The sequence below is a fragment of the Sapajus apella genome, unplaced genomic scaffold (genome assembly GCF_009761245.1).
Source record: "Sapajus apella isolate SASKATOON/1434 unplaced genomic scaffold, GSC_monkey_1.0 scaffold43, whole genome shotgun sequence".
Taxonomy (NCBI): Eukaryota; Metazoa; Chordata; class Mammalia; order Primates; family Cebidae; genus Sapajus; species Sapajus apella.
In genome coordinates, this window is record NW_022436983.1 from 16,400,487 (window position 1) to 16,415,451 (window position 14,965).

General features: G+C 35.9%; 1 protein-coding gene across 6 annotated transcripts in view; it reads right to left on the reverse strand.

The window, feature by feature from the left end:
- Window positions 1-1,025: 1,025 nt before the first annotated feature.
- The window catches only part of HNRNPR (heterogeneous nuclear ribonucleoprotein R), a 34,359-nt gene continuing 20,419 nt past the window's right edge, over window positions 1,026-14,965 (reverse strand). For 3 of the 6 annotated variants that reach the window (XM_032300759.1, XM_032300756.1, XM_032300755.1), the window contains 5 exons: window positions 13,994-14,129; window positions 11,257-11,471; window positions 6,625-6,774; window positions 3,683-3,804; window positions 1,026-3,554 (listed from right to left, as the gene is read on the reverse strand). In XM_032300759.1, coding sequence (XP_032156650.1) covers window positions 2,942-3,554; window positions 3,683-3,804; window positions 6,625-6,774; window positions 11,257-11,471; window positions 13,994-14,129 — 1,236 coding nt within the window. In that variant the 3' untranslated portion in view covers window positions 1,026-2,941. The remainder of the gene's footprint in view (window positions 3,555-3,682; window positions 3,805-6,624; window positions 6,775-11,256; window positions 11,472-13,993; window positions 14,130-14,965) is intronic. The other 3 variants (XM_032300760.1, XM_032300757.1, XM_032300758.1) reach the window with 2 other exon arrangements.

The window sequence follows — 14,965 nt, forward strand, 5'->3', positions numbered from 1 at the left end:
AAACCTGAAAAACAATTATGCTAAATTCATTTTTTAAAAAAACTACAGAATCATAACTCATTTTCCTTTTCATCAAATAAACCTGGATTTATTAGAAATCTGGCAACTTATTAGAACTTTTTGCTCTTAAATATTAAAATACCTTCATATAAATACCTACATTTAAGCAACTGCTATAAATGAGTGATCAAATAAAAATTAGTATTCCATTATGGGGAGGGGTATATTTGTATCAGTCTCAGGAGGGTACCTACAAAGAAGAGCTCTACCTCAAATGTATTTCCCAAAACACACTTCACAGTAACAGGCTTATAAATAAAGCCAAATCAATTAGCTTGGGGAACAAAAAAGATGGAAAGGTAGGAGAGCAGGAAACCAAATTCCTTAGAACTTAAAATTTGTACCATTTTTTAAAAAATGCCAATCTAGAATAAAGACCTCCCTCAATTGACATTTTTCAGGTTCATATATAACACTGTTAGATTTATTTATGCGAAAAGTTGAGTTCTGAATCTATTTTCTCTGAATGCTGCTACAGTGATCATTTATAAGACATCAAAGAAAAGCTCTTGAGTTTTAATGTATATAGGATTATGCTTTACAATTTAAAATAGCCACAAAACCTATAAACCAAATATTAGAGGGATACCTCTGTAAATATATTTTTAGTGAGAAGGACAGAGGAGGAGGTGGCCATTTTAAAATTCAAAATATAATTTGCAATTAAAGGAAAGGATTTTGACATGTAACCCAAGTTTTAGTCTAATGTTTTTGCAAGGGTTTATGCTTTGTCAGAATCATTTCTATCCCCATTCTTAATATTCTTTATGACAACTTTGTAGCATGTAACACCTAATTAAGAAATAAAAACAACTCAAATTTGTAGATTTTGTTCTTTCCGGGAAAAAAATCAGGGTTTTACTTAAGTCTAATTAGATGTATGGTTACAACTTCAAATTGTACTTTTAAAGTTTAAAAGCAGCATTTAAAGAATGTTTGGTGTCTTGACTTGCATACATGGGCATAAAAAAAAAACTCGTTCTGTTTTACCAAAGAAATACCCATGTTAACTCAAAACTATCACACAACAGACCATAATTTCTTTATCAGTTTCCAAAAAACTAAAATATCAATGGCCTGTTAAATGACTGTACTGTGTAATGACGGTACTTAGAAAAAGAAATGAAATATATTGACTTTTCTCAGTAACTATTAATTTTCTTATTTGAAATGAAAAGAAGCCATGAAACCCAAAATATGATCTAACCAAGATTACATGGAATTAAGTGGCTTATGATTTTGAAATCTAATATTCTTATCACAAAGACACCAAACAGGAACAAAACACAAAATAATGGTGTATCCATTTTAATTATTCCCCAATGGCTTCTGATGTTTTTATCACTATAAAAACATTTGAGAACCACGTAAGAATAAGATGGAAGGGAAAATTTAATAGTAATTTGAAAGTGATTCAGACTTTGCTGTACCGTAAAGCTTAGATTCTTTTGTTCCTCTCATTCTCAAGCAAAAAAGTCATTAAAATAAATCAGAATTTCTAAAGGAATAGAGAAACAGATGTTATGTATTGGCCAACAAAAAATTCAGGCATCAGGGATAGCAGATAACTAAAAATAAACGAGGTGTTAACAGAAAGTCAGAGGTATTACTACTGAATATTTTTAAGCCTCTCTTACAAGGCATGAATGTTTCTCAAAGCAAATTTACATAGCAATAAGAAATTATATTCGTTCAGTAACTAAAATAGTAGTCACTATCATGTTTATTAAAACTAAAGTCTGCAGTGCAACTGACGCCACAGTACTAACAGTTTTCTCTGTATGTACATTCACTTATCCAGCAAATAAGGTCTTCAGCCACAAATTAACCCTTATAAAGAATGTGGGTCAAAATAAATTTGCAGTCTGCTTTCCCAGCCACATTTTATTTGTTTTAACGCAAATTATCCAATGCCTACAAAGAATGCTCAAAAGTCTTTGAACCTGTTTTTTTTTTTTTTAAATAAAGAATAAAATTTCAAAATTAGAAAAGACTATGAGAGAACACCAATTAATGAAGTGCTAATTGGAATAATACTTGAATTTAGACTAATCCTCAGTCTAATGTCCACCATACATGTTGGAATAGACAAGAAATTTTGCATGAATTTGATCACTCACATAGGCAGTTATACTTTGAAAACAATATTCCTTGCAAGGATTACGAATAAAATGATGTTTTAGGACACAATTGAATTTGAAATAGGTAATGTTTTGAATAGATTTTTTAGTTTTATTGAAATCTTACATGAACAAGAAATTGGAAATACAATCACATCAAAGAACAAATTGTCACGGCTTTTGACGTTTAAGCCAAACAAATTTTGTAGGGCAGATTTCAAAAAGTTGTGAAGTTATAACAATTTAAAAACACAGTTAACCTACTTCTAGGAATGCAAAACATACAATCATAGGTTATTTTCAATACAAGAAAACTTAAATTTGTTTGCTTTAATTTCTTAAAACTACTAAGACAAAGCACTAGCTTGTATTTTTATTTACAGCATACTCCATACTCCTATGTAATCTATTCCAAATCCAAAAAAATGAAACTGTCCAAAACCAAAGGTTCTGCAAAATCATGATTTAACAGTGTGCCCAGCTTGCTTTGAAGCTAAAATGAAGCCTGAAACGATAAAAGCATTGTAATCCCCAGAATAAGGGAACTCTGCAAGCCCAATAATGTCCAAGAGCATTTATGAAAAGAGGAAAAATAAAAAGACTTGAGTATATACACAATAGTGATTTCTTCAGCCCAATACAAATGGCAGCAAATTGCTACTTAAAGATGAAACAGTTAAGCCAATTTTTTTTTTTTTTTGAAGAATGTAGATCTAGAGCCAATCGTATCTTGCCAGTATCATTTTCAAGCCCTTAATTGTCTACTTCCACTGTTGCCCATAAGTATCCTGATAAAATTCCTGGTTGTCATTATTGTAACCATAGTTACCAGAATAGTCACCACCTTGCTGAAGCGGCTGCTGAGCGATGGGTTGTGAACCCCAGTTCTGTTGGTTGTTGGTCTGACGACGCTTGGAATCAGGCTGGTTGTACCCATCTGCCTTTCTCTTGCCTCCTACATTGCCCCCACGATTGCCCCGAGATCCACGGGAACCACGGCCTCTCTGCTGTTGTGCAGGACCCCCTCTGCCACCCCTAGAGCCTCTTGGTGGTCCCAAAGGTGCCCCCCTCTGTGAATAGCCAGCTCTACCTCTTGGAGGTGGTGCTCCCCTCCCCCTTGGTGGTGGTGGAGCACCTCGCCCTCCCCTTCCTCCTCCTCTTCCTCTTACTGCATAGCCATCATCATAGCCGTAGTAGGGATCTTCATAGCCTCCACGATAGTCGTGATAATCATAACCATAGTAATCATCATAGTAATCTTCATAGCCATAGTAATCTGGAGGGTAGCCATATCCACCTCTCCCCCCACCACGACCCCGACCTCTAATTGGAGGTGGCATTCGAGGAGGAGGGTGGTAGTAATAATCTTCATACCTAGCAAAGGAGGGAAGGGAGAAAAGAAAAAACAAATCAGTTTGCTTCAAGACTCCTGATTTTATTTTTCTGATCTCCATTATTGTTATTCCTTATCCAAAGATGTATTTACTAAAATGTAGACTCACGCAGTGCTTCTGGAGGCCTGTCTAGCAGCTTGACGCTCTTTCCTTTTCTTGTCTGGTGGCTTGGCTAAGACTATTTCAATTTCTTCCCCTTCTATTTCTTTGCCATTCATTTCATCCATAGCCTATACAAAATTAGAAAAATTAATTTACTTTATGATATTTTATAATAAAACATAACATACACGTCATTAATATACTTAATAAACAATTTACTTCACAATTATTTTAAATGGCAAAAGGTGAATCTAGCCAGAAAGTTAAACACACACACACAAACACACACACAGAGAAAATACGTTTCCCTTGACCTAATCTTTTTATATGTAAATTACATTGAGAACAAAACCAACTTCCTGACATATTTTAAAAGGTAGAATAATTGCCATCTATTGCTTCTCCTTAATTCCAAATAACTAACTCCTTAAAAGATAAGCCAGACTAAAGAAAGAAGCAAATCCATACCAGGGAAAAATGCCAGTATTAATACAAACCAGACAAAGATGAACTTTTCAGGATTAGAATTTTAAAATAAACATGTGGCATTCAATATACAGGTCTTACACTGTTCTTATACAAAAATTTCAAGGATCTGAAGCACAAATGAGGTTACTGAGTGAGATTATCTTTAAAATTCAACAAGATACCAACACAAAAAGCCCAGGTTTCCCTACAATGCTTAACCCAAAATGTACTCTGCCTGAACAGTTAAAAGTACAGAGCCAGAAAAGGCCTGGACTAATGAAGACTCAAGCAATTACACAGAAAGCAGTAATCAAACATTCCATGTTCTTGCCCTTTGTTCATGCTGTTCCACCTAACCACCTCTGCCATTCATCAAAAGGTTCAGAGAGTAAGAAAACGTCACCTCCTTGTAATTTATTTTTTGTTTCTCTATACCTTTCCCCACTCTGGGCGCACATAATAAAAATGTTCTATTTATAAAGAGCTATCAGTGATTTATTAGTATCTAGAAAAAAAGCTAAACTAGTCCTCAAGACTTCAATTTTCCCTTTTACCACCTCAGCTTTAGGTTTCTTCAGTTAAGGCAACTCAACAAGTTGACAAAAGCTTCCTGGCAAAAATTAAAAAATGAAACATCTACTGTCTGCCCTGACCATCTTGGTGATTGCCAGTTCCTGGACTAGATATTTTATAATTTCATAGGCTTCTTTGGCAAACCATCCTATAAATATCTTCAATTAGGACAACCAGTTATTTAAAACCAATCGAGTCAGGAGGAATATTTGGAAAGCATAAAATTATCAGTTATCTGCATTCTATACCAGTGGAAATTTCAGAAGCCACATATTAACAGTTAAGAGTCTAACAGTATAACAGGTAAGACTCCGTATTTCAAAGCCAGATTATTACTGAGTTTATGATCTTGGACAAGGTATGAATTTTATTAACAATACTGTTCATTAATTAGCTACCATAAATGAGCAAGCCAATTAATTGTAAACTAGTCAGAGATTCTATAAAGCCTGTTTAAAAAGCAGTAGCCTGGGCAAAAAACAAAACCAAAAAAATGCTCAAATTAGAGGTGCAGTACCCCGTCGACCAAATATGCAGAGAAAGAACCAAGCCTGTGTCACTGAGCATTCTGGATCTTCCTAATAACATAAAAAAGATTTTGGTAATATTTTGTCTTCCTTCCCATCCCCTCAAGGAAGGACAGATGAACAAGAAAAAGAAACTGAAAATTTCACCCATTAAAGATGGATCTAAAGGCCGGGCGCAGTGGCTCAAGCCTGTAATCCCAGCACTTTGGGAGGCCGAGGCGGGTGGATCACGAGGTCAAGAGATCGAGACCATCCTGGTCAACATGGTGGAACCCCGTCTCTACTAAAAATACAAAAAATTAGCTGGGCATGGTGGTGCGTGCCTGTAATCCCAGCTACTCAGGAGGCTGAGGCAGGAGAATTGCCTGAACCCGGGAGGCGGAGGTTGCGGTGAGCCGAGATCGCGCCATTGCACTCCAGCCTGGGTAACAAGAGTGAAATTCCGCCTCAAAAAAAAAAAAGATGGACCTAAACTGCTGAGCACAGTGGCTCATGCCTGTAATCTCAGCACTTTGGGAGGCTTAGTTGGGCAGATCACGAGGTCAGGAGCTCAAGACCAGCCTGACCAACACAGTGAAACCCCGTCTCTACTAAAAATCCAAAAATTAGCTGGGCATGGTGGCAAGTGCCTGTAATCCCAGCTACTCAGGAGGCTAAGGCAGGAGAATCACTTGAGCCCAGCAGGCAGAGGTTGCAGTAAGCCGAGATCATACCATTGCACTCTAGCCTGGGTGACAGAGCAAGAATCCGTCAAAAAAAAAAAAAAGATAGTCCATTGTCGACAGAAAGCAGAGCAGGTTTTGTGTTCCAGATAGTATATCAAAATACTTTTTTCACACTTTCATTATCATCAAAGACTATTAAACACAAGAGCTACCTCTAACAATTACTCAAATCAGTAAAACATAGCCAATGCTATTTTAACTCTAAAATAATTAAAGTAAAACTGATCATACCATCACAATGTACCTACTCAAACAAACACTGTATACTGTGAGAGTTATGTGCACCATTCAGTTTCCTTCATAGGTACACAAACTGAGGTAAACTAAGTAGTTATAATACATTCACTACCTATTTAGTGTTTACAGCAGCTAATTTTTACACCTTGTAATACTTCCAAGGCATCGTGCTATCAAATCTTACAAAACAATACAGAGATTAAAAATAGCTTGCCTAAAATCACAAACTCAGTAATAAACTGGCTTTGAAATATGGAGTCTTATCTGTCATACTACTACCACTTTAGAGATTAAATAGAAAGTTCCAGAGTTCAGCAAAAGCTAACGACCAATTTTATTTCAGTTTTTAAAGTTATGTGTTTAGCAAGTTTCGAAAACAAAATTCAAATACCAAGAACCAAAATTCCAAAATTTCTACCTTAACGGCTGCTCCTCTGTCTTCAAAATGAACAAATGCATAGTCTTTCAACTTCTTTACTCTTTCAAGTTTTCCAAATTCAGAAAATGACTTTTCCAATATTTCTTCTGTCACCGTAGTAGCCAAATTTCTCACAAACAAAACTTTTACCTAGTAAGCAACAAATAAACAGAACTGTAATTGGCTACTTAATTATACCTGAAAAGTGTTACTTGCTGTCTTCATAGCATAGGCTTTTCCCCTCTAAAACATTAAGTGCTGAAAGTGCTGTTATAGGTTGTATAAGAAACTGCTAGGAAAATTATACTAATAGCAGTCACCAATTTATAAAAATTATTGGTTACTGCCTCCTCCTATGTTGTCATTAAAGCACCTAACGCTGAGTAGAACCTTCAAGGAACCAACATATAATTATTATTACAAGTTAATTAACAAATGTGACATGGTCCCCAAGTCCCCGTCAAAACAAGCTTTTGTTTTTTCCCTCTAAAACCAAGTAACTTTTAAAAGTTCATATGAAAAAATAGATAAGCAAGAATAACCAGGGGAAAAAAAAAGTAAAATTTAGAGACTGGCCCTACTGAATATAAACAAACATAATGCTTAAATCATTAAATCAGGTAGTGTTAATCAGAAAAAAAGATAAAAGATGATCCATGCTTCACACCATAAACCAGGATAAACTCCAAACCGACTGAAAATTTAAATGATAAAAGGGTGGAGGGAGGACTAAGAAAGTATCAGAATAAGGATGATTTCTTCATATAACACTGGAGTGGAGATGACCTTATGACTTAAAATCTAGGATACATAAGTGATATACTCAACTACTAAAAATAAATGACTTCCATATGGCAAAAAATACCACAGGCAAAGACAATAAATATGGAAGAAATATTTGCAACATGTATCACGAACAGCTAATCTCTCTTTTATATCAGAGCACCAGGAAAATAAGAAAAAGCTCAACAACTGAATAGAAAAATAGGCAAAATTCATGAATACATGGTTCACACAAAGAAACACATATGGCTTTTAAAATATAAAGTTCAAACCATGCATAATAAGAGAAGCAAATCATTAATGGCACTGAGACACCATTTGTTAACAGACTGGCAAAGTTCAAAAGTTTGATCATACACTGTTTTGTCAAGAATGAGGAAAACAGTTCTCTTGTATTTTGCTGGTAGAAATGTAAAACAGTGTATGTCCTACAGAGGGTATATGGCAGTATCTTAACAATTACAGATGTATTTACCCATTGGCCTACAATTCTACCCCTAAGAATCTCTCCTACAGATATATCTCAACTTCTATCAACTGACAAGCTTATTCATTACAGCATTTTAAGAGCAAAAGATCAGAAACAATTCAATATCCAGCTGGTTAAATACACTACAGTACATCCACAGAATAGACTACTATGTAGTCATAAAAAATGAAGGAGAGCTCTATGAGCTATAAGAGATTGACAGGATACACTGTTTTTCCATCTCTGAAATAGAGAAACAACTTAATCAATGTGATAAGCAAGCGTTGTGCCATAGTTTGTTAGCAGCGTTTTATAATTTCTTAGTGGTACATATAATAATGGTACATTTCCTTAGAACTGACGAAACAGGATGGTGAATAAAGCAAATGTAGGTCAGTGAATATGATAGGCTACCACCATTACTACCACTCATGTAAGAATTAAGGAAATAAGAATATATATTTGTACTTGCCTAAGGAAATATTAAAAAGATAAACCAAAAACTACTAAAACTGGATGCCTTACAGAAGACAAAGGGATTCAGTAGACATAGGCACAGAGGTAGAAAGGAAATTTATCTAGACTTTCTACATAGCTTCTGAACTAAGAAAATGTAGTAGCTAGCCAAATAAAAAACTAACATACTGAACAAATTGTTGCTTTAGATAAAGGGCTATCCAATAAGAAGACATTAATTTAAGAAAGAAAAAAAACTAACATTTTTCACAAATGCTCCATCCCCTATATTATTCTCAATCTGTCATACTGAAGTCCAGCCTCTATGTTACACAGACTCCCACTGCCTTAGTTGCTTTTTTAAAAAATTCAACATGGACTTTTCTATGATGAAACCATAACATACTATATGAAAATTACTTAGTGAAACTGTGTTTAAAATGTTCAACAGGAAAAAGGGTCCCTTTAAGAGACATAATTTAGGCTTTTAGGTTCTGGTCCATTGTAAACTGATCCAACTTGGCAAAAAAAATCTTCAGTGAATTGTAAACTGATAGTGTGAATAACAGAAGCTTTATTCAAATGGATAAACTTTTCGATTAGAAAACATAATGGGGCTGGGCGCAGTGGCTCACGCCTGTAATCCCAGCACTTTGGGAGGCCAAGGTGTGTAGATCACGAGGTCAAGAGTTCAAGACCAGCCTGGTCAATATGGTGAAACCCCATCTCTGCTAAAAATACAATTGTGGTATGTGCCTGTAGTCTCAGGGGCTTGGGAGGCTGAGGCAGGAGAATCGCTTCAAATGGGGAAATGGAGGTTGCAGTGAACCAAGATCATGCCACTGTACTCTAGCCTAGGTAACAGAGCGAACTCCATCTCAAAAAAAAAAAAAAAAAAAAAAGAGAAGAAAAGAAAAGAAAAGAAAAGAATAAAGGAGCTGGGTGTAGTTGCATGCACCTGTAGTCCCAAGCTACTTGGGAGGCTGAAGCTGGAGGAACCTTAAGCCCAGGAGTTTGAGGCTGTGGTGTGCTATGATTGCACATGTGAGCAGCTACTGTACTCCAGCATGGGCAACATAGCAAGGCCCCATTTCCAAAAAAAAGAAAACAATAAAGGGCTCTATAATATTTAATCCCAAGTTTATAGACTCCTTCTTTTCATTCTGAAACCTGTTTTTGATCTAGGAAAAAGGAGTTACTAGAATAAAATCTTGAAGTTTTCTAACCCTAAAAAAAGATTAGGATGAACTTCTATCTGGGTAGTTGCTAAAGGTTATGTGAGAAGTGGCTGGTAAGCAAATCACAAGCTATACTGCAGGGAATTTTATTCCTCTTTTATAATATGTAATACATCTGTAATGCTATTTTAAAATATTTTTACAGAAAAAGCAATACAGGCTATACTTAGTTTCTACAGATAGATTCAAAGTTGTAGTGGATCTTAGAGATTGATCCAGCCTCAATAAAATAGATGACGTCCATGTTCAGTAGTTTACCCAAAGTCACAGTTGTATTAGAAGAAACAATGGGAATTAAAATCAAGCTAGTAAAAAAATAAAAACTCAGAACTATTTAAATTTTCAATCCCTTTCCTAGACACCCATCTACTCAAGGAATATGAGATAAAAGATACTGAGTAGCATTTCAGAGAGCCTCTCTGGTTCACTCTCAATAGATCTTATCTGCTTAACCCAAAGATATCATTACCTACAAAGTTTACCATACGAGTATAAATCAGGGTTCTCCTCCAAACTATTCAGAGCGAGGGTTTGCCTCCTCAAATTCTGGAATAAAAAGCTTGACTTTTGACTTATCAAAAAGAATCCAACCATTAACTCATGGCCATTCAGAGATGCTGCCTCCCTGTGAAGGGAAGAGACAACTAAAATGCTCAAGAACTCATTCTAAGAAGCAGAAATGCAACTCCGATGTGTCCCTTTAATTCCAGGAGTCACCCAAAGGAAAGCTTAAGAACTAGTACTCGTGGCACCACTATTAAGATCTTGGCAATGCAAGTACAGGGATTAGGAGGGAATTGAGGGCCCTCTACAGGACTTGCCATGAATATTTTGCCACTAACAAATAAGAGCAAACATGACAATCCTTTGCCTTTCTTCATGGGGACAATACACTAAGGCAACTTGATCATTTAAAAATAACAACAGGCCGAGTGTGGTGGCTCACACCTGTAATCCCAGCACTTTGGGAGGCCGAGGTGGGCGGATCATGAGGTGGGGAGTTCGAGACCAGCCTGGCTAATATGGTGAAACTCATCTCTACTAAAAATACAAAAATTAGCCGGGCGTGGTGGCGGGCACCTGTAATCCCAGGAGTGAGACTGAGGCAGGAGAATCGCTTTAACCCAGGTGGAGGTTGCAGTGAGCCAAGATCATGCCACTGAACTCCAGCCTGGGTGACAGAGCAAGACTGTCTCAAAAATAAATGCATACATACACACATACAACAAAAAAGCTTAAAAAAATGAAAAAATTATCTATAAATCTAAATAAAACATAATTCATGCCCAAGTAATAAAAGTCCTACCTAATATGGTCAATGAAGATGATAATTTATAATCTCCAAAACATACTTCTCTCTTTACTCAAGACCTTTCTTTTTTTTAACCTCTACCCTTCACAGTGCCTAACACTAAACAAATACCCAGTGTGTATGAAAATACTTAATTAAATAAATTCCATTTCAGTTCCTTTTGCACATTTAATCTGCAGGAAAAGGGATGGTTAATGGAAATTCCTGGATACCAAGACAGGCTGTTAACTTTAGTGTTAAAGTAGCTCCTTGCCAAACAGTTAAAGTCTAAAGCTACAATTTCTATTTATCGTAAAACTCAAAATATTTGAGCTTTATTCTGAATACAAAATTTAAATGATAACCCTACCCCCACCCCAAGCAACTGTATTTACCTTAGCCATGACTTCTGGATCTGGTTCTTCCACAGGGTCAGCCCATTCAACTGTAACTACATTTCCCCATACTTTTACTTTTCCACTCATCAGCCGGCGTCTGGCTTGTGCTGCTGACTTGTGATCCTCATATTCAAGGAAGCAGAACCCCCGATTCTTCTTTTTGTCATCGGGTTGATGATAGAGAATAACGTCCACCAAACCCTCTGTTAAACCAACAGCCAGATATATAAGCCAAAAGCATCCACCACACATCTAGCGATTAGGCAGACCTAAATCCGCTTGCTGACGAGCAAAAAATAAGTGAAGCAGCCTCAAAATGAGTCACTAATTTTCTGGACAACTAGAGACAATTAGACCAACATAATTAGATATGGGGTTCGGGACAGTATTTAATGTTCCTTTTTAATTTTAGGAGTCCTGAAGGTACAGCCACATATAACAAATCTAACTACTGTATTCTGAAATTTAACATGCTACAATGTTTTAGAATGTTTGATATAACATGACTTTATAAAAGTACTAACAAGGATCTGAAAAACAAAATTATTAATATACAGTAAGCCCAAGAGAGCTAACTTTTGACAACTAATCATGGCCAAAAATCTCCTTGAAGGTAACTTAAAAGTTACTATTTTTACCAAGAATGGAAGTGATCGCTAAGTATTAGTGTTCCTCTGGTCTTAGTCCTTTGCCCTGTCTCTCCGTACGTGTTTTTTCTAAATAATGTTCAGCTAGCCCTACTTTTAAATATTACCCATACCTTTATAAATACTTAAGATTTTTTTTCCTAGCCCAGACTTCTCTAAGCTTCAGATGTGCCTACGTTCTTACCTGATGTATCCTCTTTGATGTCTTAGACATTGCAAATTTAACAAGTACAAAACCAAACAACCATGGCCAAAATCTGCCTTCCCTAGACTTCCTATCTAATAAGCAGTGCCATTCACCTGGTTCTGAAGCCAGAAATAAGACATTCTTGATTCCTTCCTTTGCTTCATCTCTCCTATCCAGTTCCAAACTCATTTACTTCTTTCTACCCCCACCGCTATTACCCTAATCTAATCCTCTAACTGTACTAGTACGACAGCTTCAACTAATTCATCAGCTTCTACTCTTGCCCCTCTCTCCAAGCCCCCATCCACAGAGCAGTAAGAATAATATCCTGTAAACATGAAACAGGTATTATTTCCTGCTTGAGACCTTTAAATACCTTCTCATTATATATACAATAAAAACTCAACTCCTTACATGGCCTATAGAAGCCCTGCCTACTTCATCTCATACAATTCTACTCCTAATTCTACCTTTTAATAACACTGGCCTCCTCAGTTACTGTAATACACTGACTTCTTTCTCGCCTTGGAACCTTGGCATGTGTTGCTGTCTTGGAATACACCTCCTTTTGCTCTTTGTATGCTACATCCTCTTCACCTTTCAGGTGTTGGCTGACATGTCTTCTTAACACAAAAGTCTTACAGAACCATCAAAATAGAGATAGTAGCTATTCTCTTGGAAAATATCCTGTATTTCCTGCTTCAGTGTCTTATCACAATGTCTAAATATTCCTTTAATTTTTATTTTTTATATTCTTGGTCTTATCTTCTTTCCCAGGATATAGGATCTATGAGAGCAAAGAATATGTCTCTTAGTCACCAATGTATCCCAGGCACATAGCACAATGCCAGCATTTTAACAGGAACTTCAATAAACACCTGCTGAAAGAATGAGTAAATGACCATGAAGCCAGAAGGAGCCATATATAATAAAGTGATAAGGTTAAAGAACTGTGCCAGTAGGGGTATTTGACCAACACAATACAGCGGGTGGTGGCAGTGGTTACAAAGTGGGACACTAGAAACCAAGAGATCTAAGTACACAGAGTTTCTGGTGACTAGATCCAGAACGTAATCTGGATATGGTAGAGCTGAAGTAAAGGACTAAAGATGAGGTGGTCATAGAAGTAAGTAGGAGTCTAAGGCCCTGGATGGTTCACCAATGTAGATATATTAGGAATAAGTCCATTTAGGGCAGAAGAAGAAGACAGTAAGCCAGAAGCAATCTTTAGATTAATGAAAGGCTGAAATCAGAAGAGCAATGAATGCCAGCTTCAAGGAAAGGGAAAAGATATGTCTGGATGATAAAACTATAAAGAAACAGTGGTTTTTACAAGGGGAGGCAGTGGTCTATAGCAGTGTTTTTAAATCATAGGTAGTATTACATCACAACCAGCGTTTTTTAAAATGAAATAGAATAATACAAAATAAATCATGTGTAATAAAAGTACAGTTTTGTTAAATTGTTTCCATCATATATGTGTACAGAACTATGATATAAAATCTACTTCTCAATCAATTCCATGGATTTAGAATTGAAAATTTTTAAAAATCTGATCTAGACAACGAAATAGGGAGGGAGTAAGAACTTTCATCTTCTTGGTCCTAAAATACACTGATTGTCAAGGGTAAAAAAAGCATTTACTTGAGGGTTATAGAGCAAAAGCTCCAGCAAAAGCCAAGGTTCAACTAAGACAAAGAAGTGAAGGGGACAGTCCAAGAACTGAAGGATATAAAGGAACTTACTTAAATCCAAACCACTATAAAGCAGAAAGGAAGTAATTTAGACACTGAAGACTTGAATTCTTAATTGAATACATACAACTCCTCAGTTTTTTTGAGCACTTATAAGTAGTACAACACATTTCCCAAAAGAATTTCTAAATACATTTTTGTTTTACCTGTGACTTTACTGAATTCTTCCAGAATGTTTTCTTTAGTCTTATTCTTCGGAATGGATCCAACAAAAAGTCTGTTGTTTGCCACAGAAATGCACACTCCAAGGTGTTTACCAGGGCGAATTTCATAGCTGTCACACTGCAATGAAGAAAAGAACCAGAGACCCCAAAACCATCCCAGCCTCAGGACAACTGATCTTAATCTAAAAAATACAACAATTTAAGGCCAAATGCTCCCTGGCTAATTAACTCACCAAGTTCTCTCATGCTTTCCATAATATGAATGTATACATTAGACTTCATTGTTATGGTCTCTTGTTTTAGTTTGGTTTTGTTAACCTTCACTGCTCTTCCATATAAAAAGGACTCAATTATTCGCTTTATTTTTTAAAATATCTTATTTCATATTTTATATATCTGAAAATGTTTTTCTAGAGATTTTTCATAAAAAATAGCTGAGACTGATCACTCAGGGTCCTTAGAAATGTTATTAGATATAGGTAAGCCATAGTCAAAATAACAATATGCAACTATGTTTAATCAATGCAAAAAACAGAAAAATTTCAAATTCTACAGAAGTCACAGAATTCTAAATGTATAAGGTTTTAAATTGTCTACCAAACACAGTACTTTCAAAATTTTATAATATTTTGAAAAATGTTTATTTAAATCACTATAGTGGATTTCCCTCATAAATTTTAGAGGGATTTTTTTTAAAAGGATGGAATCTCACTCTGTTGTTCAGGCTGGAGTACAGAAGCATGACCTTGGCTCACGACAACCTGCACCTCCTGGGTTAAAGTGATCCGCCTGCCTCAGCCTCCCAAAGTGCTGGGATTATAGGCGTGAGCCACTATGCCTGGCCAATATTAGCTTATTATATTTTAACGTTATTTAATCATTAGTTTACCAAAATATACGATTATTAAAAATAAAATCATCCATGTATTGCCAAAAATGAAAATTTAATATTAA